The sequence below is a fragment of the Squalius cephalus genome, assembly GCF_949319135.1.
Source record: "Squalius cephalus genome assembly, chromosome: 11".
NCBI classification, from domain to species: Eukaryota; Metazoa; Chordata; class Actinopteri; order Cypriniformes; family Leuciscidae; genus Squalius; species Squalius cephalus.
The window spans coordinates 20,832,474-20,855,729 of record NC_137132.1 but is presented as its reverse complement, the minus strand read 5'-3'; the positions used below and the strand labels follow the sequence as shown (position 1 = coordinate 20,855,729).

The 23,256-nt window shown below is 38.0% G+C and overlaps 2 protein-coding genes across 6 annotated transcripts in view; one reads left to right on the top strand and one right to left on the bottom strand.

Annotated features, from left to right (window-relative positions):
- The window catches only part of nf1a (neurofibromin 1a), a 77,040-nt gene that overhangs the window by 15,856 nt on the left and 37,928 nt on the right, over positions 1–23,256 (top strand). For 3 of the 5 annotated variants that reach the window (XM_079885730.1, XM_079885729.1, XM_079885728.1), the window contains exons 14-35: positions 22–135; positions 1,700–1,779; positions 1,866–1,989; positions 2,312–2,558; positions 3,776–3,849; positions 3,970–4,053; positions 4,140–4,484; positions 6,234–6,373; positions 6,558–6,680; positions 7,108–7,191; positions 7,308–7,424; positions 7,595–7,776; positions 7,866–8,077; positions 8,647–8,808; positions 10,112–10,215; positions 10,372–10,507; positions 12,086–12,148; positions 14,692–14,850; positions 15,017–15,114; positions 15,572–15,718; positions 15,931–16,077; positions 16,998–17,108. In XM_079885730.1, coding sequence (XP_079741856.1) covers positions 22–135; positions 1,700–1,779; positions 1,866–1,989; positions 2,312–2,558; positions 3,776–3,849; positions 3,970–4,053; positions 4,140–4,484; positions 6,234–6,373; positions 6,558–6,680; positions 7,108–7,191; positions 7,308–7,424; positions 7,595–7,776; positions 7,866–8,077; positions 8,647–8,808; positions 10,112–10,215; positions 10,372–10,507; positions 12,086–12,148; positions 14,692–14,850; positions 15,017–15,114; positions 15,572–15,718; positions 15,931–16,077; positions 16,998–17,108 — 3,053 coding nt within the window. The remainder of the gene's footprint in view (positions 1–21; positions 136–1,699; positions 1,780–1,865; positions 1,990–2,311; positions 2,559–3,775; positions 3,850–3,969; positions 4,054–4,139; positions 4,485–6,233; positions 6,374–6,557; positions 6,681–7,107; positions 7,192–7,307; positions 7,425–7,594; positions 7,777–7,865; positions 8,078–8,646; positions 8,809–10,111; positions 10,216–10,371; positions 10,508–12,085; positions 12,149–14,691; positions 14,851–15,016; positions 15,115–15,571; positions 15,719–15,930; positions 16,078–16,997; positions 17,109–23,256) is intronic. The other 2 variants (XM_079885731.1, XM_079885727.1) reach the window with 1 other exon arrangement.
- On the bottom strand, positions 17,232–19,923 carry omgb (oligodendrocyte myelin glycoprotein b). Its single transcript, XM_079885581.1, has 2 exons — positions 19,850–19,923; positions 17,232–19,678 (listed from the first exon to the last, which is right to left on the bottom strand). Exons 1-2 carry the CDS (start codon positions 19,850–19,852, stop codon positions 18,476–18,478), a joined length of 1,206 nt encoding a protein of 401 aa, XP_079741707.1. The 5' UTR covers positions 19,853–19,923; the 3' UTR covers positions 17,232–18,475.

The window sequence follows — 23,256 nt, the reverse complement described above, 5'->3', positions numbered from 1 at the left end:
ATTGCATTTTCACACCATCAGAACCCAGGGAAACCTGGTCAAGAGATCCAGAACAGCACAGCTGAGCTCATCAAAGGTCTGGTCCAGCTGGTTCCCCTCACACACAGTGCTGAGCATTCCCAGGAAGCCATGGAGGTATGACTGTTTGTTTCTTTGTACCTCTTATTTGTACCTCTTTCCATCTTTTATGCATAGTGTCCCTCACTACTATGCAATGTATTAGTGTTGTTACGGTGTCAGTATAATATAAATTAACAATGCTTACTCATTCTCATTCAGAAATGTCCATTTATTTGTCACCAAAAGTACGACTATTGACAGCTCCAGGGCTTTCGTGAAAACTACAGATTATATTTCCACATTTTTGAATCCCCACCCACGGATAGTCAGATCGACAGAGGGTTATTAACATAACAGTTATTGTAAGGATAGGTTTATCACTGAAAATTTTATAAAATTACCAGTAATGTTTTCTGTGTGGACGTGGAATGAAGATTACCAGTATGAGCACGTAAGAAGTCTGCTTTGGGCCAATCGTAAAGTTCTTATGGAGATGACGTGATTACTCATCACTGTTTACAGTAAGCTTTTGAATAGTTATTTCATTTAAATATACGCTAGATAATCATCTTTGACCGCTGCGCCACATCTCGCAGCTTTTTCAACGCGTCGCACTCGAGACCCAGCCGCCTTTTCCATTCATCAGCGCTGTGGCTCTGCAGTCGGGTACTATTATGCGCTCCTCCTCGTGTTTTTAAGAGCAAAAACGTGTTCTGTTTGATCATCCCCTTATGCCTTTCAGTCAGACATCAAAAAATTTTGTCAGATAGTGAAACTAAAGTGCTTCTCCTCATGCGGGCAGATGAAGACAACGGCACGGCTTTTATAGATCACTTCCGATGACTGACATCACAAAATTTACCGGCATTTTGGAGCTGATGTGTGAATTGTCTCTTTCTGGTAAAAAGCCGGAACGCCGTTGCTTGTGTGAACTGCATATTTGTGTATTTACTGGTAAAGTCACTGTGCCAATTTTACGGTTGTCAAATCCTCGCTACTCATGATTTCCAGTTTTTCTTCCGTAGAAACCATGGAAACACCAAAGACTCTTTAATATACTGTGTGTTTTATTAGAGAGGTGAGCAACTGTTTGGATACCTTTATCGACAGAAAAAGAATCGTTGTATAGCTCAACACGGTTTGAATCCAAGTTTGTACCCAAAAAGGTAGATCAGACAACACTATTTTGTCAAGCGGTTAATGTAGCATAATCAGAGAGAGCTTTATTTGTAGTAACAGTAATACAGCATTTTCTCCACCATACAATATTTGGTGATCAAACGTAACCGTAACTAAGTTCAAGTTCAGGGAAGGAGGAGGTGGACGTTAAATGTAACTTAAATGTTCGCCTCCTTAAACGAACAGTAACGTTAATACAACTTTATTACATTAGTATTACGTTATTATATTACTTTATTGCGTTATAATATATGTAAAACTATAAAAAATGACAAAAGCACATAACAAAATTACTAAAACTTTAACTACAATTAAAATGAAAAATAAATAACTTAAAAAAATGAAAAATATGAATAAATACTGTATTAGTATATAAATAATACTAAAATAACACTGCTACTCTGAACCCTTATAATTGAGAATTTTTATTAAAACAAGTAATTTGCTCATCCTCCCCCAGGCATTGCTGGTCTTACACCAGCCAGAAACCATTGAGCTGTGGAACCCTGACGCACCCATTGAGACCTTCTGGGACATCAGGTGGGCATGTTGTTAAGGTTGGTTGAAGTTGTTAAGTTGGCGAGTGGAAAGATTATCTTACTATATTCTCCTTATTCTCCTCTCAGCTCTCAGGTTTTATTTCTGATCTGTAAGAAGCTGATTGGACATCAGATGATCAACAGTACAGAGATACTAAAGTGGCTCAGGGAGATTCTCATATGCAGGAACAAGTTTCTCTTAAAGAACAAGGTAAACCGTTTTCATCTGAGATTTTTAACCCGTGGTTCTGTGCTCTTTAGTTCAGAATTATTAGTTAAGTCTTTACGCATAAAATGTGATGTTTGAACATTATTTCATAAAAAGTCGCCTTTTGTAGAAGCAGACTTTTTGGGCAGTCATTTATTTTTGTAATTTAAAATTCTCTGAATATTACCAGTAAATCTGCATTAATAATGTTTTTAAATCAAAATTTGATCCCGAAATCTTTCTGAAAATAAAAATTCATCCTGAATTCTGTGAAAATTGTCCACCCAGATGAAATAAGCTCATCATTTGCTCTGTTGGTCTGCAGGAGTGTGCCACACAGGGCAGTCTCATCCCCATTAGCAAACAGGCTCAGACCAAGCTGGAGGTGTGTCTCTACACCTTCCTGTGGAGCCCTGACGCAGAGGCTGTGCTGGTGGCCATGTCCTGCTTCCGGCATCTCTGTGAGGAGGCGGACATCCGCTGCAGTGTGGACGAGCTGCCCGTGCACACGGTCCTGCCCAACTACAACACCTTCATAGAGCTCGCCTCCGTCAGCAATATGATGGCTACAGGTTAGTGGTTAACCGTCTTTGTAACATGGAATCAGACTGCCAGCTTTAAACTTGTGGGACACTATAATCTTTCCACCAAAATTCAGCTAAGGTCGAGTACCACTGAGGTGAACATGGACTCCTTGTGATCTAAGGTTCTGTAAAGGAAAAAAAAGAAGTTTTTTTTTTATTTTTTACAGATTTTTTATGAAATGCTACGGAAGATCATTGAAAGATAAAAAGACAGTTATTTATTTATTTATTTATTTATTTATTTATGAATAAAGCATTTGATACTGATGTGACTAAATACATTTTTTTTGAACATGGCATTTCATACTAATATGGCTAATTAAGTAAATGGTCATGATTTAGCATTTCATACTGATATGGCAAAGTTAACGTTATTTATTTCATGGTGTAATTTTTATTTTATTTATTGCCACAAATATAGCATTTGATGCTGATATGGGAACAATGAATCATTCAATTGTTTTAAAGGGGTGGTGTAATGCCCTTTTCACAAGATGTAAATTAAGTCTTTGATGTCCCTAAAGTGTGTATGTGAAGTTTTAGCTCAAAATACTCCACAGATATTTTTAATATAGCATGTTAAAATTGTCCATTTTTGAAGGTAAGCAAAAACGCACCGTTTTGTGTCTGTTCCTTTAAATGCAAATGAGCTGCTGCTCCCAGCATAGGAGCGACTTTTGCGGAGCAAAATTTCAAAAACTTTTAGCCTTTTATGTTCAAACCGAAGTCAGAAAGATGGAGAGACTCAAGAAGAAGTGACAACATGTAGAAGCAACATGACATTTCTGAATGGTTAGCTGATAAAGTTATGTAGCTTATGTGTAGTTATCTTCTAGTCATTGATTAGCATATTCTGTCTTGCTAATCTATAAATTGTGTTCAGGGGGCGGGGTTTATGTAAATTCTAGGGTTTGTGATGTCACTAACCCGGGAGGAATGTCGTGTAGTCCCTACCAGCCGTTTGTTGTAGGACTTAAAAAGCAATTTCTTTAAAAGCAAATATCTTCCTTTGCTTTGAACTTTGAGCATTGTAACTTTGAAAATGTTGTTTATGCTCAAACAGCAACATTACACACTAACTAAAGTTAAAAAAGTGAAATCATAATTAACCACCCCTTTAAAAATGTTTGATTTCATGGCATGGGTTCTTGGTCTCATTGCAAAATAAAACAGCCCTTAAACTATATGTTCATTTGTGCGTTCAGGACGCAACACACTTCAAAAGAGAGTGATGGCACTGTTAAGAAGGATAAAGCACCCAACAGCTGGAAACATAGAGGTGAGGATATCATTGTGTGAGTCTACATATGCATGTTTCAGATTTTTATTTTTATTGTAGCTCTTTCTCAACTTCTCTCTTATCTTTAGTTGACTCAAATTTGATCTTTTTCAATATTAGGCATGGGAAGACACACACGCAAAATGGGAGCAGGCTACTAAACAGATACTCAACCACCCGAAAAACAAAGTGGAAGATGGACAGGTAGTTAAAACTAGACTGATCAGTCAGTTATATAGTCCCCCCCCCCCCCCCACCCCCACCGCTAAATGTTTTCTCTCTGTCCTCAGGAGTGGATCAACATGACAGGTTTCTTGTGTGCCCTTGGAGGGGTTTGTCTCCAGCAGCGCAGCACCCCTAGCCTAGGCACCTACAGCCCTCCCATGGGCCCCCTGACTGAACGCAAGGGCTCCATGATCTCCATGGGCTCTTGTGAGGTGAACAGCGAGACGTCTCTTAACAGGTTTCTAGAGCGTCTGCTGGCTCTGATGGTCTGTACACATGAGAAGGTGGGCATGCAGATTCGCACCAACGTCAAAGACCTTGTTGGACTGGAGCTCAGTCCAGCTCTCTACCCCATGCTCTTCAACAAGCTACGCAACAGCATCGGACGGTTTTTTGACACCCAGGGTCCGGTAAGAGATGCTAGCTATGACATAGGATTAGATATCATGTTAGAACATACTCAGAATATAAAGATCAGTCTTACAAAGAAATTGTTAACATTGAAATAAAAAAGAAGAAAGATTTATCAATGAAATAAAAAATGTAATATTTATTATAGTATTAAATAATTTTATGCAAAATGTATTTATATTATTTGATACTGATTTTACTGACTATATTCTAAACTACTAAATACATTAAATGAATGTAAAATCAGTACAACAAAATCAGTAATTGTCGTGAAAACTTCACATGGCTAAAATTCTCCTAAATTAATGCTACATTTTTTTAATTCAGTAAACTGGCTATTCTAACAATAGATACAACACATTACTAAACTTAACCAGCATTCAAATGCCTTCCCTAAAATCCGGTCATGCATAGTTTTGGACACAAGGTGGCAGGAAACCTTTGTTGTCAAATCAATCCAGACTATGCAGTCTTTTTAAATACCGTCCACTCAGCACTCTGATCTATTTAATCTAGAATGGTCTGACATGCATTGAACCAGAAAATGTTTGTTACTTTTCATTTGATGTAATATTATCAGCATCATCTCTGATCAACAAACACAACTGCTAAATTTTCTTAATATTGTAATCGTTACTATCACAACTTGTAATAATTGCTTTAATGAGCTCATTGTTTCTGCCTAAATGAATACATGTTATCAAACTGACAAAATACAAAAATGATTTGTATTATCTGTCCATTGCCATTTGGACATTACTTGGAAAGTCACCTCTGATCACAGATAAACATACATCTTTAAAGCTGCTTTAAAACAATGGGCCTAATTGATGAAACTTTCGTAAATATACGAGCAAATTCGAAGTAATTTGCGCATAAAATGGACCTTTATGAAAACTCTCTTCCGGATTCACAAATGCTTCGTATAACACAGATTCGGTAGTTAAACGTGTGTGTATATGAATGAATTCCAAACATTCGGAAATAGGGTGTGCGTTCATGCTCATTAATAATTCGCATAATCCCCGGCCATGAGTTACAACTACGCAAATTGCGTGTCCAGGAACACCGTGGAATATTCTGAACTTCCTTCTCAGGAATGGCTCCAGTATATTGCATAAATGCTAAAAAGACTAATTGGCCATATGCCTAGCAATAAATATTACATTATCGTGTGTCCACCAAAGCCATTTTTAGCCAGCTAAAAAATGCCTGGTGCTCTTCTGAAAACAGCCAGATATTTTGGTTGCTATGATACAGAATATCCACGGCAGTAATGTGTTACTATCTAATTTTGAAGAATATTACTGAAAATAAAAATGCAGTAAACAGCAAGATTAACTTCTTCATTGTTGTTCAGTCTTGTACAAGTAGAATGATAGGTCGGTGTAGTATTTGTCCCGCCCCTCCTCCGCTGTGATTTGACGGCTGAGTAAAAAGTGACAAGGTTGAACAGTTTAAAAAAACAAAACAAAAAAGACAGGGCAAATCAACTTGTGAAATATTATTATTGTTGTACATAGTGGATCAAATGTCATCAGTTTGCCTAAATTAGCATGCAGAACGTTCAAATGTTTTACGCTCCATTTAGACGTGGTAGGGAGCAGGTGTAAATTTCTGTCGTACCAACTAACATTTTGAAAATATGAACATTTTCGTGAATCCGAACATTTACGTCAGAATGGCTTTACGAACAATTTACACAAAAAAATTGGATTTTAATTGAATTCAATTATTTTCTTCTCCAGGTTCCCATTACAGACATGAACACACTATTTGTAGAGCAGACCATCGCCATCATGAAGAACTTGCTTGACAGTCACACTGAAGGAAGCTCAGAGCATCTCGGTCAAGCCAGCATTGAGACCATGATGCTCAACCTGGTTAGGTAAGACTTTACCCCTTCATATGCTCTTATTCATAACTGTTAGTTTTAATATCAGCTCTGGATTTGCATGGATGGTTGGTGTTTTGATGAAAAGAGCATTTGAAGATTTTTCTTAATTCTCTCTCTCTCTCTCTCTCTCTCTCTCTCTCTCTCTCTGTGTCTCTTATTTTTCTGTCGTTCTTAGGTATGTGCGCATTTTAGGGAATGTTGTCCATGCCATTCAGATTAAAACCAAGCTGTGTCAGCTAGTGGAGGTGATGATGGAACGCAGGGACGACCTCTCCTTCTGCCAAGAGATGAAATTCAGGTAAATTTACACTATACTGTTCAAAAACATTATAGTATTTTTTAAATGTTTTTGAAATAAATATTGTTATGATCACCAAGGCTGCATTTATATAATCAAAAATACTGTAACAACAGTAATATTGTGAAATATTATTACAATTTAAAATAACTGTTATCTAATGTTAATTTATTCCTGTGAAGGAAAAAGCTGATTCAGAAGCCATTTTTTTTCTTTCTTTTTTTTTAAATGCATCATTGCTTAACAAAAGTATTCTTTTCAGTTTGTTTTTGTAATAAGTTTTATTTTCATCTATCTCTGATTTGCATTTTCTCACTATCTCTGTTTTGTCACATAAAAAAAACATTATTGTCATCTTGATTTGTTGTGATCATTTCGTTTGTGAATCATGAGGTTATGGAATGTCTAACTTTGCTGCTTTTCTCAGAAATAAAATGGTGGAGTACCTAACAGACTGGGTGATGGGAACCTCCAATCAAGCAGCGGACGATGACATCAAATGTCTGACCCGGTATATCGCTTTTGCAGTTTCATAGCATTTATTAAATGTTTAGTTTCTTAAAACCTGTGGTTTTGCCAATTGCATGTTCTTTTCTCATTCTGTGTTTATTCAAACATGCCGTACAGGGATCTGGACCAAGCGAGTATGGAGGCAGTGGTTTCACTGTTAGCTGGTCTTCCCCTGCAGCCTGAGGAGGGTGATGGCGTCGAGCTCATGGAGGCCAAATCTCAGCTCTTCCTCAAGTAGGATCATTCATTCAACTCTTTAGTTTTGTCCTTTAAAGAGGACCTATTATGCTGCTGCAACAATGTAAAAAATGTGAAAAATAAGTTAGGTGTTTTTTGGGGGGGGGTTAATATGGCCTCTTTAAGGTCCGTTTTCTGGGCAGTCATCTCTTCTCTTTCTCCTTTAGATACTTCACACTGTTCATGAACCTGTTGAATGACTGCAGCGAGGTCGAGGAAGACGGCCAGCAGGTGGCAGGGCGGAAACGTGGCATGTCTAGACGACTGGCATCTTTGCGGCACTGCACGGTGCTGGCCATGTCTAACCTGCTCAACGCCAATGTGGACAGCGGCCTCATGCACTCTATTGGTGAGAAGCTCACATTATCATTGATTCTTACTGTAATTGGTGAGTCGTTATGAGTGAAGAAAAAAAAGGATTCTGATATCTCTGAACAGGTCTAGGGTACCATAAGGACCTACAGACACGGGCTACATTTATGGAGGTGCTCACTAAGATCCTCCAGCAAGGGACGGAGTTCGACACACTCGCAGAGACGGTGCTTGCAGACCGCTTTGAGAGACTTGTTGAGCTGGTCACCATGATGGGAGATCAGGGCGAACTGCCTATAGCCATGGCACTGGCCAATGTGGTCCCTTGCTCTCAATGGGTGAGAGATATTAACAACTCTGTTTAACTTTACAGTTTTGACAAAATAAGAACATTTAAATTGAGTTCAGGCCTATTCAAAAAACATGCATGAAAAGGTTTTAAAGGTTTATAAACTCTATCATGTTGAGTTAGAAATATCATGTTCAGAAATATCAAAATATAAAAACAATGTTTACACAATAATGAAAATTCGGTGTGAATTGTTTTTGATGTAGTTTTGTATTTTTCCATGTTATTATGAAATGGCCAAACAATTGTAGTTCACCAAAAAATCATTTACTCACCCTCATGTCATTCCAAAACTGTTTGACTAACTTTCTTCTGTGGACCATAAAAGAAGATATTTTGAGAACTCTTTTCTTTTTTTGGTCCATACACTGGAATTCAACGTGGTCCATTGTTGTTTGGTTCCCAGTTATCTTCACAATATCTTCTTTTGTTCTGTAAAAGATAAAAGTCAAATAGCTTTTAAACTATCCCTTTAACACTGTTTTGCTCACTAAGAGACATAGGATGTATTGTTGGTCATTGGAGAGCTGTTGTGCTCAATGTTCTGATGGTTTTCAGGATGAGCTGGCCAGGGTGTTGGTGACACTGTTCGACTCTCGCCATCTGCTGTATCAGCTGCTATGGAATATGTTCTCAAAAGAGGTGGAGCTGGCCGACTCTATGCAGACCCTCTTCAGAGGAAACAGCCTAGCCAGCAAGATTATGACCTTTTGCTTTAAGGTAACGTGAAACAGTGGCAGTCATAGAACATCTTCAGTCTTCAATGTCTTTGCAGTCTTTGCCAAAATATTCCAAAGAGAGACTCAAAAATTTATTTGACCTGATATGGTGATTTGTACTATCGTTCAAATGCTTGGGTTCAGGAAGGTTTTTTTATGTAATTGAAAGTTTCTTGTGCTCATTAAGGCTGCATTTTCTTGATCAAAAATACAGTCAAATGTAATATTTTGAAATAGTGATTGCAATTTAAAATAACGGTTTTGTAATTGTATAAAATCATTCTAATATTTTGATTTGGTGCTCAAGAAACATTTCTTATTATCATCAGTGATGAAAACAGTTGTGCTGCAACTAATATTTACTAAATAACTAATATTTTTGTGGAACGCATGCTGCATTTTTTACAGGATTCTTTGATAAATTGAAACTTCAGCATTTACTTGAAATAGTAATCTTTTGTGACATTATAAATGTCACTTTTAATCAATTAAATGCATTTAATGCAAATTGGTAACACTTTATAATAAGGTTTCATTAGTTAACATGAACTATTAGCTAACAGTACTTATACATTCATCTTAATTGCTGTTATTTTCATCATTTTCTAATACATTGTTAAAATCAAATGTTGTATTTGTTAGCATTCAGTTAATGCACTGTGAACTAATATGAACAAACTATGAACAGCTAGATTTTTTATTAACACTTTCCTTACCAGTGGTTTTGAAGAAAGTTGCCAGCCACTGCCAATGTTTTTGATAATTTTCACAAAAGTTTCATGGCCCCCAGAATACATTGTTGTATGAATATCTGAATATGCAATATATCAACAAAAAAAAGAAAGAAAGAAAGAAAGAAAAGGACCTCTTGCTTTTCAACAAAAAAGCAATAAATCAATAAACAATAAAACCTGTTTTATTCTAGCTTCATGCATTATTTGTTTATCAACACTTGAATTTGGGTAAGTTTCATTAAAAAAAACAACATTTTGAGCAAAAATGCATTTTTGTCAAAGACTACGTCTGGATTGGATTCAGAACGATGATCAAAACATAGATGGAGAAGATTTAGTCCATTAACAACGTTATTTTACATTTTTTCTTTGTCAGCCTATGCATATTTTACATATGCTTACTTATGGTATTGCTGTCTTTATCGCTGATATCTTCTTCGCCTGTGTTTTGATCAGGAGATTCTGTACTCTTTCAGAAGATGCGTAATAGCAACAACAAAAAAATCTTAATGGCCCCAAACTTTTGAACAATAGTGTATATGCACTTAAAGCCTGGCACCCTGTTTGCAGGTGTATGGAGCTGCATATCTACAGAAGCTTCTGGAACCGCTGTTGAAAGGAATCATCACCACTCCAGAGTGGCAGCAGATCAGTTTTGAAGTGGACCCCACCAGGCATGTTTACCTAGTTAAACTCATATTGTTGACACAGTTTATTCAGGCCATTGATGAAGTTCTTCAGGCTGTACATTTAAAAACTCTTCAAAGTACAGAGGGTTTTTCATCGTCGTCATTCTTCCGAATTTTTAAACTTTTCTGTCTTCTCTTTAGGCTCGAACCAGCGGAGAACCTAGAGGAGAACCAGAAGAACCTGCTGCAAATCACAGACCGCTTCTTTCTGGCCATCATCAACTCTTCAAGCGAGTTTCCTCCACAGCTGCGCAGTGTGTGCCACTGTCTGTATCAGGTATGCTCACTGCCTAATGCCAGTCTGCTTTACTTTTTCTTTTTTTACCACTGTTACTGCATCCTCTGAATGACTGCATTGAGGCTGTCTTTCATGCTTGGGCATCCACTGATCAGTCTTCTAGTCACTTCTAACAAGAGAAACTGCTCTTATCCCCTCTTGCACTACTGCTCACCTCTGCCTGCCTGTGAACGAATATATCGGAAGGTTTTTTTTTAATTTTTTTTTATTAGATTGTTTTCCTCAGATACACTGCCATTCAAAAAGTTTGGGGTTGGTAAGTTTTTCTTGACGTTTTAAAGAAGTGTGGGACTGTGGCATTCAAAGTGCAAAAAAAGTTTACTGTTAAATCATTACGATCTGTTCTTAGTACTGACTTTAATTACATTTTATGGTGGGTGATTCTACTTCCAGTATCTGCATTAAAGTTTAATGTATCAGAGTATGATTTTAAATGGCATTAAAGGTCTCCTGAATCATTTGCCATGCTCTACATGCAACAACAGACATTACAGATTCATTTTGGAAAGCAAACATATTTTAACATTGCTTGCAGATGCATTGTAATAGTTTAAATGTCATGAGCAGGTACAAATCACAATTCTCCCAGCTGCAATAAACTGTATAGATATATCACACTTCACACAAATGACTTTGGCATTGTAGTTAACATTTCCACATTGATATACTCTTAACACACATTTTAAGTTGCTTCTACTTGAGTGTACAAAAATATATATATATATATTTTTTTTTTTTCCATTATGAAAATTGAGGGAGGTGTTTATGTAGCTGGTAGTGTAACTTCTTTTTAGTTTTCCTGCGAAAGTGCCACATCTCAGGTACTCTGTCAAGGGCACCATCTTTTCTAAACAGAAAAGAAAGCACTGAATGACGAAAACACCTTCTCTTTTCCTCTTTCCTAATTACATGTAGTTTATTTTCCTTTCTTGGCGTTTCCTTTCATGGCCTTTCTTGTCTTGTTTGTAATCACGAGGATCGGGTTGTGATGTTTGGCTCAGTAAGTCCCCATTAAATCCAAATGATAGTTTTGTGGCATCTAGATAGCTTGGAGGTCATCTCTGTGCTAGTGAGCTCCTAACGGTTTCCGTTTAGTAGATGCACACATTTAAAACATACAGTCTTTCCTTTCTGGGATAACAGAATGAAAATATCGATAACTCGCCCTACCAAATGAGCTACATCCATCAGTCCTGCTACACACTTCCTTTTATCTTCTGCACGGTCCACTTATATCCTCATTGACACCTATTCTGGTCTTTCATTTCCGCTAATATCTTCACGCTCTTTATGTATTCATACTTTGTTTGCTTGGGCCGAAAGCTCACTCTCCCTTCTCCACTGTAGTATCTCTGCAGCCTTTGCTTTACGTTCTGCTTGGAAAGCATCAGCCGGTGTTTCTTAATCCCTGAAATGAATGAAACTGTTGGTAGATCAGCTGTTAGGAAGGCAGTGGTTGTGTTGTCTGCTCCTTCATTGTGTCTGTATGCACTGTGGCTGTGCTGAGTACAGTTGTGTAGCTGCTGTGACCTCTCTGTGCTCATCTCTGCCCTGTAGGCTACTTGCCACTCCCTTCTGAATAAAGCCACTGTTAAAGAAAAAAAGGAAAACAAAAAATCCGTAAGTGTTTTAGCATTTAATTTTTTCTTTAGCTGCCATTTATTATTAGTTTGGGTTTCTTCATACCATAAATGCAACGTGTTGCTTTTCAATATATTATTTTATATATTATGATTTTTTTTTTTCATGGTTTTGAGTTGTTTTCTCGCCAGAACATGTTCAGAAACACCTGTGTAAACATGGTTTTCTTACGAAGACACGTCCATTTTCAACTCAACATAGTGGGGAAAACGCAGAGATAAACAAAATAATTGTACTGCTTTGGACCAACCTTTTTTTTTACCGTTGTGGACTGGGTCAGTGATGGCGGGTAGGTGGGATCAGTTCAGCTTTTCTATGTCTTGCGGTAAAGCAGAAGACTGTTTCTTTGTGAGGGTTTAAGGTCTATTCTAACATGAAGACTGCAATATCTTCATATATGCAGTCCTGGAGCCTGGTACTGACTTGGTCTACCTTCTCAGAGCGTACATACTTTAAATAAGAAAACATTATGAATCTGTATTTTGTCTTTTGGAAGAATCTTGTCTTTCTTGGAAAACTTTTAATGAAGGTGTTAAGGGATTTGCATGCGTTAAATACGATCTGATGAACATGTTGGCGCTACTCTGGCTTCTGTCATGTGCTCTATGGGTCGTCTTCAAGTCAATGGTTGTGCATGTTTTCACTTTGAGAAACCATTGGTGCATATGCATGTATAATAATGTGTGTAAAATGTCTAATTCCCACCTTTTAATTTTCTGTCTGTTTGTATTTTTCTCATTTCCTTTCTCTTTGGCATTTGCTGGGACCTTCACCATATGACCATGATGTTATAAAGCATGTTTTTAATGGTCTTTTTTTAAAGACCATAAAAATATATATTTTTAAAAAGCACAAGGAAAATATGTTTACATGATATTTTAAAATGACCAATCGTAAAATTGGTGCATGTAAACACATTCAGTAATTGTCAGTTTGTTGATTATCTTAAAATGATACACAAAGAATAAGTTTATTCCCTTGATGATAATTAGATTTTGCAAATTTAAAAGAGGTTTCTTCTGATCAGTGATTGACTTAGAAAATATTATCATAAGCTGAGACCCTTCGTAGCCTATTTTAAGTCTCAGTATAATTAGTAGTAATTAGGGCTGGGTATGGAGTTCGTTACTTTTTAGACACCGAATTGCCTCGCTACCATTGAGTTTCATGTCTTGTCGTTTGGTACCAAATTTCGATAACTAACTAAAGGGTTAATCTTGTCAATGTCAGTGAGCCAATAAGCACGCAGCATGATTGGCTGTGGCGAGGCATCAAGGAAAAACACTAGTTTATGCCGGTTACTCCCAGTGACCTCTCACCTGAGGCTATAGTGTGTAAGCATCCCAACCCCCATAGATGTAAAAGATCTGGAAAAGATCAAAAGTGTGGCTACATTTCACCAGGCTCGATGTCAACAGCGTGTGATGCAATATTTGCGACAAAAATAATTGCTGCCAAGACCGGCAACACAGCAAATCTGATGAAGCACTTGACAGTGCACGGAATAAACTTTATCCAAATTTTATCCAGTTAGGAATTATCCAGATGTAAGGTGCATTTCTCTCTATAGATGAGCGCGCATTCACCATACTGTGATGACGACGAGTCAACAACATTAACTTCATCTTTGCAGCCAACACTGACTCAGAAAACACTAGTTTATTAATAAACAATTAAAATGTCTCCTTGCTATTTTTTCCAGACAGATTCATAACAACATTAGGCTACTTTTGCCAGTGCTTTGGACACGACTCGCAGCATATATTCTGCCCACCAGTGGCCTATATGAGTCATTGTGTCTGGAAAAAAAAGTCCACAAACTGAAAAAATAAAACTTATTAAAACGTAATCTTGTTAAAACGGATTTCATCAAATCGGTAGCGCAAAAAGTATCGTTCAGGAACTGGTATCGAAGTCAAGGTATCTGTATGAATATTGAAACTTTTTGAACGATACCCAGCCCTAGTAGTAATAATTCAGTCCTCTACAAAGGATTTGTATTATAGGTGCGGTGGAACTGCACACACGCATTGTACTCAGTTGAGTTTTGTATATAAGGGTGTGTATCCTCTGTCACGCATTGTTCTGCAAACATTTATTTTGGTTCGTAAGGGATTGTTTAATGTGTAGTAATGTGATTGTGGTAATGTTTATTAGTACTGTCTATGTACATGTACAAGTCTGACGTCTGATTATTAGTTTGACTGTACAAACACTGTTTAGTGTCAAGTCTCATGACACTTTTCTTTCTTATAGAGCCTGTTTTACCTGACATATAAATTATTTTTCCCTTCTTTCATTCACACATTTTGTTCTTCATTATATCCTTTCCTGATTTGTAAACCGATTGAAAAGATTAGTTTTCTTTTCTATTTGTTGTTTTTAAATATAAATTATCATGATGTATTAAATTATCAACAATATATCAAAAAGAATTTGACTTGTGCCTGTCATTTATCTATGATTCATCCTTCCGGCACTCAACTGTGTTTCCTCTTGCTTTCCTCCATCCGTTTGTGCAGGTGGTCAGCCAGCGGTTTCCTCAGAACAGTATTGGTGCAGTAGGAAGTGCCATGTTCTTGCGCTTCATTAACCCAGCTATCGTATCACCGTATGAGGCGGGCATCCTAGACAAGAAACCCCCACCTCGCATCGAGCGTGGCCTCAAACTCATGTCAAAGGTAAGTGTGAGTAAAGTCATGCCAGATTCATACAGATCTTTCATTTTCATCATCTGATGACTAACTGGCAAGATTAATTGTTGATTTATACCACACCCAGTTAATAGCAAAATTTGTATTTCTACATATATTTCAGCCACAGTATTTTATTTTATTTTTTCTCCAGATTCTCCAGAGCATTGCTAATCATGTCCTCTTTACAAAAGAAGAGCATATGCGGCCCTTTAATGATTTTGTGAAAAGCAACTTTGATGCAGCCAGAAGGTTTGATTGTCTCTCACAATATAACTACCCGTTTTTTCTTTATCTTTTTATGGTTTAAAAAAGCTTCTGAACACTATAATTTACACAATTAAAATTGTCTTAGTAATGAACCAATATATGCTTTTAGTAGCTAGTTAGAGGCATGTGTTGTAACTGTATTTTCAGAGAGCACTTAATTGGACTATATTTGTGCTAGATGTTCAATAATACTTTTGATACTTTAACCTGGAAGAGAAAAACTTTACATTTTAAATATGCATATTTGCTAAAAGTAACTTTTGCCACATTTAGGGGTATGCAAGCATATATGTGGCCTTAAAACCTGAAGATACGTACTAAAGTCATATCTCCAGTTGTGATTTTATTTGGTCTTGAAATGCAATGTTTTAAACCCATTTGCTTCTCAAAAACTTCTTGACGCTTGGGCTTCAAAATGGCAAATTTTTTGTTTTGGCAGGTTCTTCTTGGATATTGCATCTGATTCTCCGCCGAGTGACTCCGTGAACCATAGTTTGTCTTTTATCAGTGATGGCAACGTGCTTGCCCTGCACCGTCTGTTATGGAACAACCAGGAAAGAATTGGCCAATACCTTTCCAGCAACAGGTAAGATAGCTTCTAGATATACAAAGAAGGTCATGTCAAGTTACAAGGTACACAAGGACTGTATCCTTCATCCGGGTTTTTTTAGTAACTAACCCATCTAGATACAATCTTTGTCCTGTTTCCACAGTAAATGTAAAATAGTTTTGAATATGGAAAAAATATGTAATGTCTTAATACAGATACAAAAGTTGTAATCAAACTTTAAACTATAGGGACCACAAGGCAGTGGGTCGTAGACCATTTGACAAGATGGCCACCCTCCTGGCGTACCTGGGTCCCCCTGAACATAAGCCAGTTGCTGACACGCACTGGTCCAGCCTCAACCTCACCAGCTCAAAGTTTGAGGAGTTTATGACAAGGTGACTGTTCTTGCTTTTGCCAAAAGCTAGTGTTTCTTTTCTCTTCATTGTTTACCCAGATATAGCCAGAGTAAAGATTGTCATATAAACTGAGCTTTCCAGTTAACAGCATGTTTTTGCTGGTGTGATTCTGACATTTTCTCTGTCTGGAAATTATAGTATCTATTTATCTCTATATATTTGTTTGTATTTTTTCATATATTGTTTATTTATAAATAATATATGGATTTAAAAAAGGCTGTAGATCAAATGTAATTTTACTTATTAAAATATAATTTATCATTTATTACTTTCGAATTTGTTAAATGGGTGGTATATGTCAGTCAACTGAAGTTAGTTGTTTGCGAGAGAAAACAAGTAATAAAAACTCAGTGAGTGTTTTAGCGCAATTTTCTGACGTCATGGGATCACAACACTAAGAGATAGTAAATCTTTTTTTTTTTTTTTTTTTTTTTTTTTTTTTTTGTGTGCGTTCCCGAGATTAGACCTTCCTTAACATAATGCCGAAAACCCTAATTTGTTTAGGCTTGGTTTTATAATATTTATTATGAATGGCACTAATTGGGGTCTATTTTATACTTTTTATTCTGTATACTGTTAAATTTGAATGCTTTTTTGTGGCGTGAGGGGACTAAAATACATATTAATAGTGTCTTTACTTTATTTACCTGTATTTTTATATGATTTTTGAATGTAATAATAAAATCTGACTTATACAGTGATGCGACTTGTGCTTTGGCCCGCTGCATCTTATATTCTGTTGTGGCTTTTAAAAAAATAAATACATAGAAAATACAGTATATAAATACATAATTGTCTAAAAATGTCAAAAAATTGTGCTTTTAATAAATTAGCAGCCCTAATTTATAATCTGGAAAAAACAAAAAAAAAACATTGTTTTTTTTCTTCTTGTTTTTCAGGCATCAAGTCCATGAGAAGGAGGAATTTAAAGCTTTAAAGACCCTCAACATCTTTTACCAAGCTGGAACATCTAAGAATGGCAATCCTGTATTTTACTACATTGCCCGCAGGTAAGAGCTTTATTTTTGATTTATGCTCTTTTGGTGTTTCACTCCTCCTGTATTCTCCTTTATCCTGTTTGTCATGTTTGTTCTCTTTCTTTAAGGATTACACGAGTATCATATGTGCATATTTGAAGAATCAAACAGTCTTTAATAAGCTTTGCATAAGTACACAGAAAAGCAGAAAAGCAACTTTCATTATTTGATTATTGATGTGTCACTCTGTAGTATGTCATTACTAGACATTATATACATTGTTATATATGACACATACATATACCTCTTAATAATATACACCCATCCTTAACCATTCTGAATGTTCAAGGTAATTTTTGAAAGTGCCAATTAAAGTGTTTATTCTTTATTTTAATTCTTTATATAATCATACATGTGTTTCTAGATTTTGTATTGTGTGGAAGTATTTATCAGAGCAGTAATTATCTGCAAAACATCTAGGTTTTAGCTGTTTGAAAAACACAGGTAATTTCAACTCCTGAGGCTGGTTGCACCAACTGTGTGTAAGTTACAACTTAGCCTAGTTTTGACGTAAATGGACACTAAGTTACGACTTAAACACTTCTAAATATTTTTGCGTTGCACCATTAAACTTAGTTGAAGCGTAACTCTACGTATAAACGAAATATTTAGGGCAGCCTCCGATCAGGAGTAGCGGTTGGAATAAAATATTAGACAGACTGAACTGCATCAATAAGCTCTTCTTTTACCTGACAGACTTCAATTCTTTAGACATATATGATAATGCTGACATTTACACTCGCTTACATTTTAAGAGAGAACATTATGTGAAAAGATTACTTTGTTAGGGGCTCTTTAACACAAACCTGTCATAAACAGCCCGCTGCTGTGTGCATCGGTCCATGTTGTGCATGTCAAATATCAGTCAGAATCAATGAACGTAATGTCTTATGTTTTTTTGTATCAATATTTATTTATTGATCCTTATTCATTTCAGTTCAAATACAGTTTCTGAATGTTATTTACATATAAAAACACTTGTTATTAATGATCAAGTAGGCTATCATATTTAATGGAAACTTATTTTTACCGTTAGTAATGTGAGGCAAAAGAAGTTAGAATGAAGGATAAACTGAAATTCACGGCATTTCAACACAACTTGCTCAAGTATTTGAAGGCTGCTGTTGGATCATCGAGGCTAAACGTCATATGTGACTACGCATTACTTTACGGAGAGCTACTAGCAACGTTTTGCCTTATGAACAAATGGTTCAACGGAATAAAGTACAGAGTTAGTTACAAACTAGCTAGTAGTTACTAAGCCTCTAGTGTGGATTTTACGTTCCAATTTAAGAAAGAACTTACGAACGGTTGGTGCAACCCTACCCTGGTGTTGATTATCAGGACTGGTGGAAGAGTTTAAGAAATGCAGTGTAGGTGACGATGTAGATTAGAAGTCCAGACAGTCCCACACTCCCCATAGGTGAAAGAAATGCTGCAATATAAGTGCTGGGTTTTGTTGCAGTGCTTGTGCTGTTGGTTGGGCCGTTGGTTGGGCCGTTGTTTGTGCCGTTGTTTGTGCCGTTGTTTGTGCCGTTGTTTGTGCCGTTGTTCGTGCCGTTGTTTAGGCCGTTGTTCGTGCCGTTGTTTAGGCCGTTGTTCGTGCCGTTGTTCGTGCCGTTGTTCGTGCCGTTGTTCGTGCCATTGTTCGTGCCGTTGGTTGTGCCGTTGGTTGTGCCGTTGGTTGGGCCGTTGGTTGTGCTGTTGTTCGTGCCGTTGTTCGGTCCGTTGGTTGTGCCGTTGGTTGGGCCGTTGGTTGTGCCGTTGGTTGTGCCGTTGGTTGGGCCGTTGGTTGTGCTGTTGTTCGTGCCGTTGTTCGTGCCGTTGTTCGGTCCGTTGGTTGTGCCGTTGGTTGGGCCGTTGGTTGTGCCGTTGGTTGTGCCGTTGTTCGGTCCGTTGTTCGGTCCGTTGGTTGGGCCGTTGGTTGGGCCGTTGGTTGGGCCGTTGGTTGGGCCGTTGGTTGTGCCGTTGGTTGTGCCGTTGTTCGGTCCGTTGGTCGGTCCGTTGGTTGGGCCGTTGTTTGTGCCATTGTTTGTGCCGTTGGTTGGGCCGTTGGTTGGGCCGTTGGTTGTGCCGTTGGTTGGGCCGTTGGTTGTGCCGTTGGTTGTGCCGTTGTTTGGGCCGTTGTTCGTGCCGTTGTTCGTGCCGTTGTTCGGGCCGTTGGTTGGGCCGTTGTTCGTGCCGTTGGTTGGGCCATTGTTTGGGCCGTTGGTTGTGCAGTTACGTGAGCTGGTGTTTGTGCAGTTGGGTGAGCTGGTGTTTGTGCAGATGGTTGAGTTGATGTTTGTGCAGTTGGGTGAGCTGGTGTTTGTGCAGAAGGTTGAGTTGATGTTTGTGCAGTTGGGTGAGCTGGTGTTTGTGCAGAAGGTTGAGTTGATGTTTGTGCAGTTGGGTGAGCTGGTGTTTGTGCAGAAGGTTGAGTTGATGTTTGTGCAGTAGGTTGTGTTGGTGTCGTTGTCGGCATTGGTAAGACTATAGCTTGTAATCATAAAAGCCACTAGCAGTAGTAGAATTTGAATTTTGAAAGCCATATTCAGCTCTCTCTATTAAAATGTGGAAAACAACAAAAAATTATAATTGATATGATTTTTAAATGTTTTACTCTAAATAGTAGTATTTAATAACTAAGACACATCCAAATTTAGCCAATATTACTGGATTTGAAACCATCACCTTGAAAATATAGCTTGTTTATATAAAATAGTCATATTTACCATTTGTCATGGATGATTGTTCTTTGTGTCTTTTAGTTCTCCGGAAAGATGTTGGTGTGAATGCCAGAGTGAAATGATGCCTTTTATTTGAGCTCTTAAACCAACACCCTTGCAAGAGGCGGAGGTGTGTTATTATTGGAGGATAGATGCAATAATTTTTTTTTTTTTTTGTCAAACTTTTCCACTTAAAGGGATCGTTCACCCAAACTACTTCTTGGACGACTTTCTTCTGTAGAAAACAAAAGAGGATATTTTGAAAAACATTGTTGTCCAAACAACGTTGGACCCCATTGACTTTCATTCTGTAGACAAAAAAACAATGAGACTTTTTTCAAAATATCTTCCTTTTGGATCATAGAAGAAATAGTCATACAGGTTTGAAATGACATGAGGGTGAGTAAATGACAGAACTGTTATTTTTCTTTGAACTGTCCCTTTAAAGCTACACCATGTAAGTTTTGCTCTCGGGGTCCCCCTACAGTTGGGAAACAGTGTTGTCTTCTACTACTGTCGTAAAATCTGTCATGGTTACACCAGAGGATACACGTGCATTTGTTGACAATCCGATACCCCTGAACTCTGCAGAAGGAGTTCTCGCGTCTTGGGCAGACTGCCTGTGTTGTGTGTGAAATGTCTTCATCCCAGGTACAGTGGCATATATTTCAGCATGTCATATGAATATAATTTCATAGGTTTTATTTTTTCATCGAAAACTAGCATGTTAGCGTTTACTAGCTACCAGATTGATAATTCGCTCCTCTACTAGCATTACTTGATTCTTGAAGATAAATGGAGGACCAGATAGCTTTCGTAACATAGCCAGGCAGACAACAAATTCGAAAAACTAGAGATAGTATGCAAGCAATATACTTACTTGTAGGGCTGGGTAAAAAATATCAATTTCTCGATTTTAAGCGATTCTCATTTTTACGGAACGATATCGATTCTTAAATACCAAGAATCGATTAGTCATTCTGTTTTCAGTTGATGAATGAATATGCCGTAAAGCAGTCGAGTTTTATAGTTCTTTTTGTGCTCGGGTTACTACCCGAACCCTGAAGTTCCGTAGTGCCAGTAAAAGCGATACAGACCCCGTCAGGCTATGGCAGACGTGTCATTCAACCTATTGTAAGTCGATGTACCATCACAAGGGTCTTGGAAATATATTATGAAGAAGGTTGAAAAACTCCATGGTGTTGCTTTAAGTGATGCAATATACAGGCACTGATAGGGGCTTTCGGACCAGATAGTTCTAGGAAGTTCTAGGAACCTTAGAACTAATGGTTCCCCTAGGAACATTTTCTGGTTGCATTTGCACCGCCAGTAGGAACTCTGAAGTGACATAAGCCGCGCTTGTTGTTGTGACTTATTTTGACTGGGCTGAGAACACCAGAGAATGAGCTCACAGCGCTCGCATTCTCTGTGTTCATTAGTTTACAATCTGTCTAAAACGTTTTTAGATAAAACTGTCATACATAGAAATTAGAAGTAATGAAAAGTTATAAGCGTATGCTGTGTGGTAGGGCTGTGTGATATATATTGTCTGTGATAATATCATAATTGTTGTTTTAACGATGTGCGTTTTGACATTATCGAGTATAGCCCATAGACTGTAAAAAAAGATGGACGATGCGCCTTCGCTCTCTTCCATTGATGAGAACTGAAGCCGCCAGTGTCCCGATATGGCGCTGACATCTTGGGACTTGAGTCTGCGCAGTAGCGATCTCGGGACCAGACCTGCGCAGTAGTGAGCAGGAAGTAAAGCCGCGAAATCAACACCCCGCCCTCACTCTCGCATAATGCACTCTCCCTGCACTTTTTTAAGTAGTCTATGTCTGCTCCGTTCCTCCGTTCTGCTCGAATTTTGATGTCTGTTGAATGCAGTACGACAAGAGGCTTGTTAAAATGAAGTAAATACAATCTCCTCAGTCCTCCGAAGATCCCGAAAAAAAGTATGTTGGTGCTTCAGTGACTACTTCGCTCAGAGAACCTGTCAATCACAGCTGTCAATCATGACGTTATACCACCGTTTTTATAGCATCGCATAACTGATGAGGAAGATCCAAGACTCAGCTGGGTAGTCCCCTCTTTCTTGGACACGGCACATATTTAAACAAACTGCTGAGAAAACTTTTAAACTTGTCACTAAATACATCAAGGAAATTATTGACTTTTTAAAGCAAGCTCGGCTGTATTTTCAAAGAGTGCTGGTGCCAGCTGTTTTTAACACCAGCTTTGTGAACCCCCCCCCCCCCCCCCATGTGATAGACTGGAGATCCATGTGATAGACCCCCCCTATATGTGATAGACTGGAGTAATGATCCTGAAAATTCAGCTTTACATCACAGAAATAAATGATAATTTAAAGTATAATAAATTGAAAACCAATTATTTTAAATTGTAATAATATATCATAATATCACTTTTTTTTTTCTGTATTTTTGATCAAATAAATGCAGGCTTGATGAGCAGAAGAAACTTCTTTCAAAAACATTAAAAATAGTAATGTTTCCAAACTCTTGACCTGTACTTATTTATATTTATATACACATATACTGTATATATATTGTTGCACAAAAAATGTATAAAGTAAACAATGACAAATCTATAAATAGAAACAATGTTTTAAAGTGCAAAAGAATTATAAAGAACAATAGGTAACACTTTACGATAAGGTCTCATTAGTTAACGTTAGTGAATGCATTAACAATGAGCAATAGCTACATTTGTTACAGAAGTTATTATTCTTGGTTTAAGTTAGTTCTCATCTCATCTTCTTCCGTTTATCCGGGGCCGGGTCGCGGGGGCAGCAGTCTAAGCAGAGACGCCCAGACTTCCCTCTCCCTAGACACTTCCTCCAGCTCTTCCTGGCGAATACCGAGGCGTTCCCAGGCCAGCCGGGAGACATAATCACCCCAGCGTGTCCTAGGTCTTCCCTGGGGTTTCCTCCCGCTGGGCGCGCTTGGAGCACCTCCCCGGGAAGTGTTCCAGGAGTCCAGTGTTCCACGACCGGGACGAAAAACAACTGTTACTCCTGAATCCGGGATTTGATTATCGGCTGAATTCACCTGTCCATTACCTTGGAATAGACTTTCCCGGGGAGGCTGAGAAATGTGATCCACCTGTAGTTGGAACACACCCTCTGGTTCCCTTTCTTGAAAAGAGGGACCACCACCCCGGTCTGCCAGTTCAGAGGTACTCTCCCCAACCGCCACGTGATGCTGCAGAGGCGTGTCAAGACAGACCCACAACATCCAGAGACTTGAGGTACTCAGGGCGGATCTCATCCACTCCCGGTTCCTTGCCACAGAGGAGTTTCTCAACTACCTCAGTGACTTCAGCTTGGGTGATGGACGAGTCCCCCTCTGAGCTCTCTGCCTCTGCTTCTGCTTCCTCAATGGAAAACG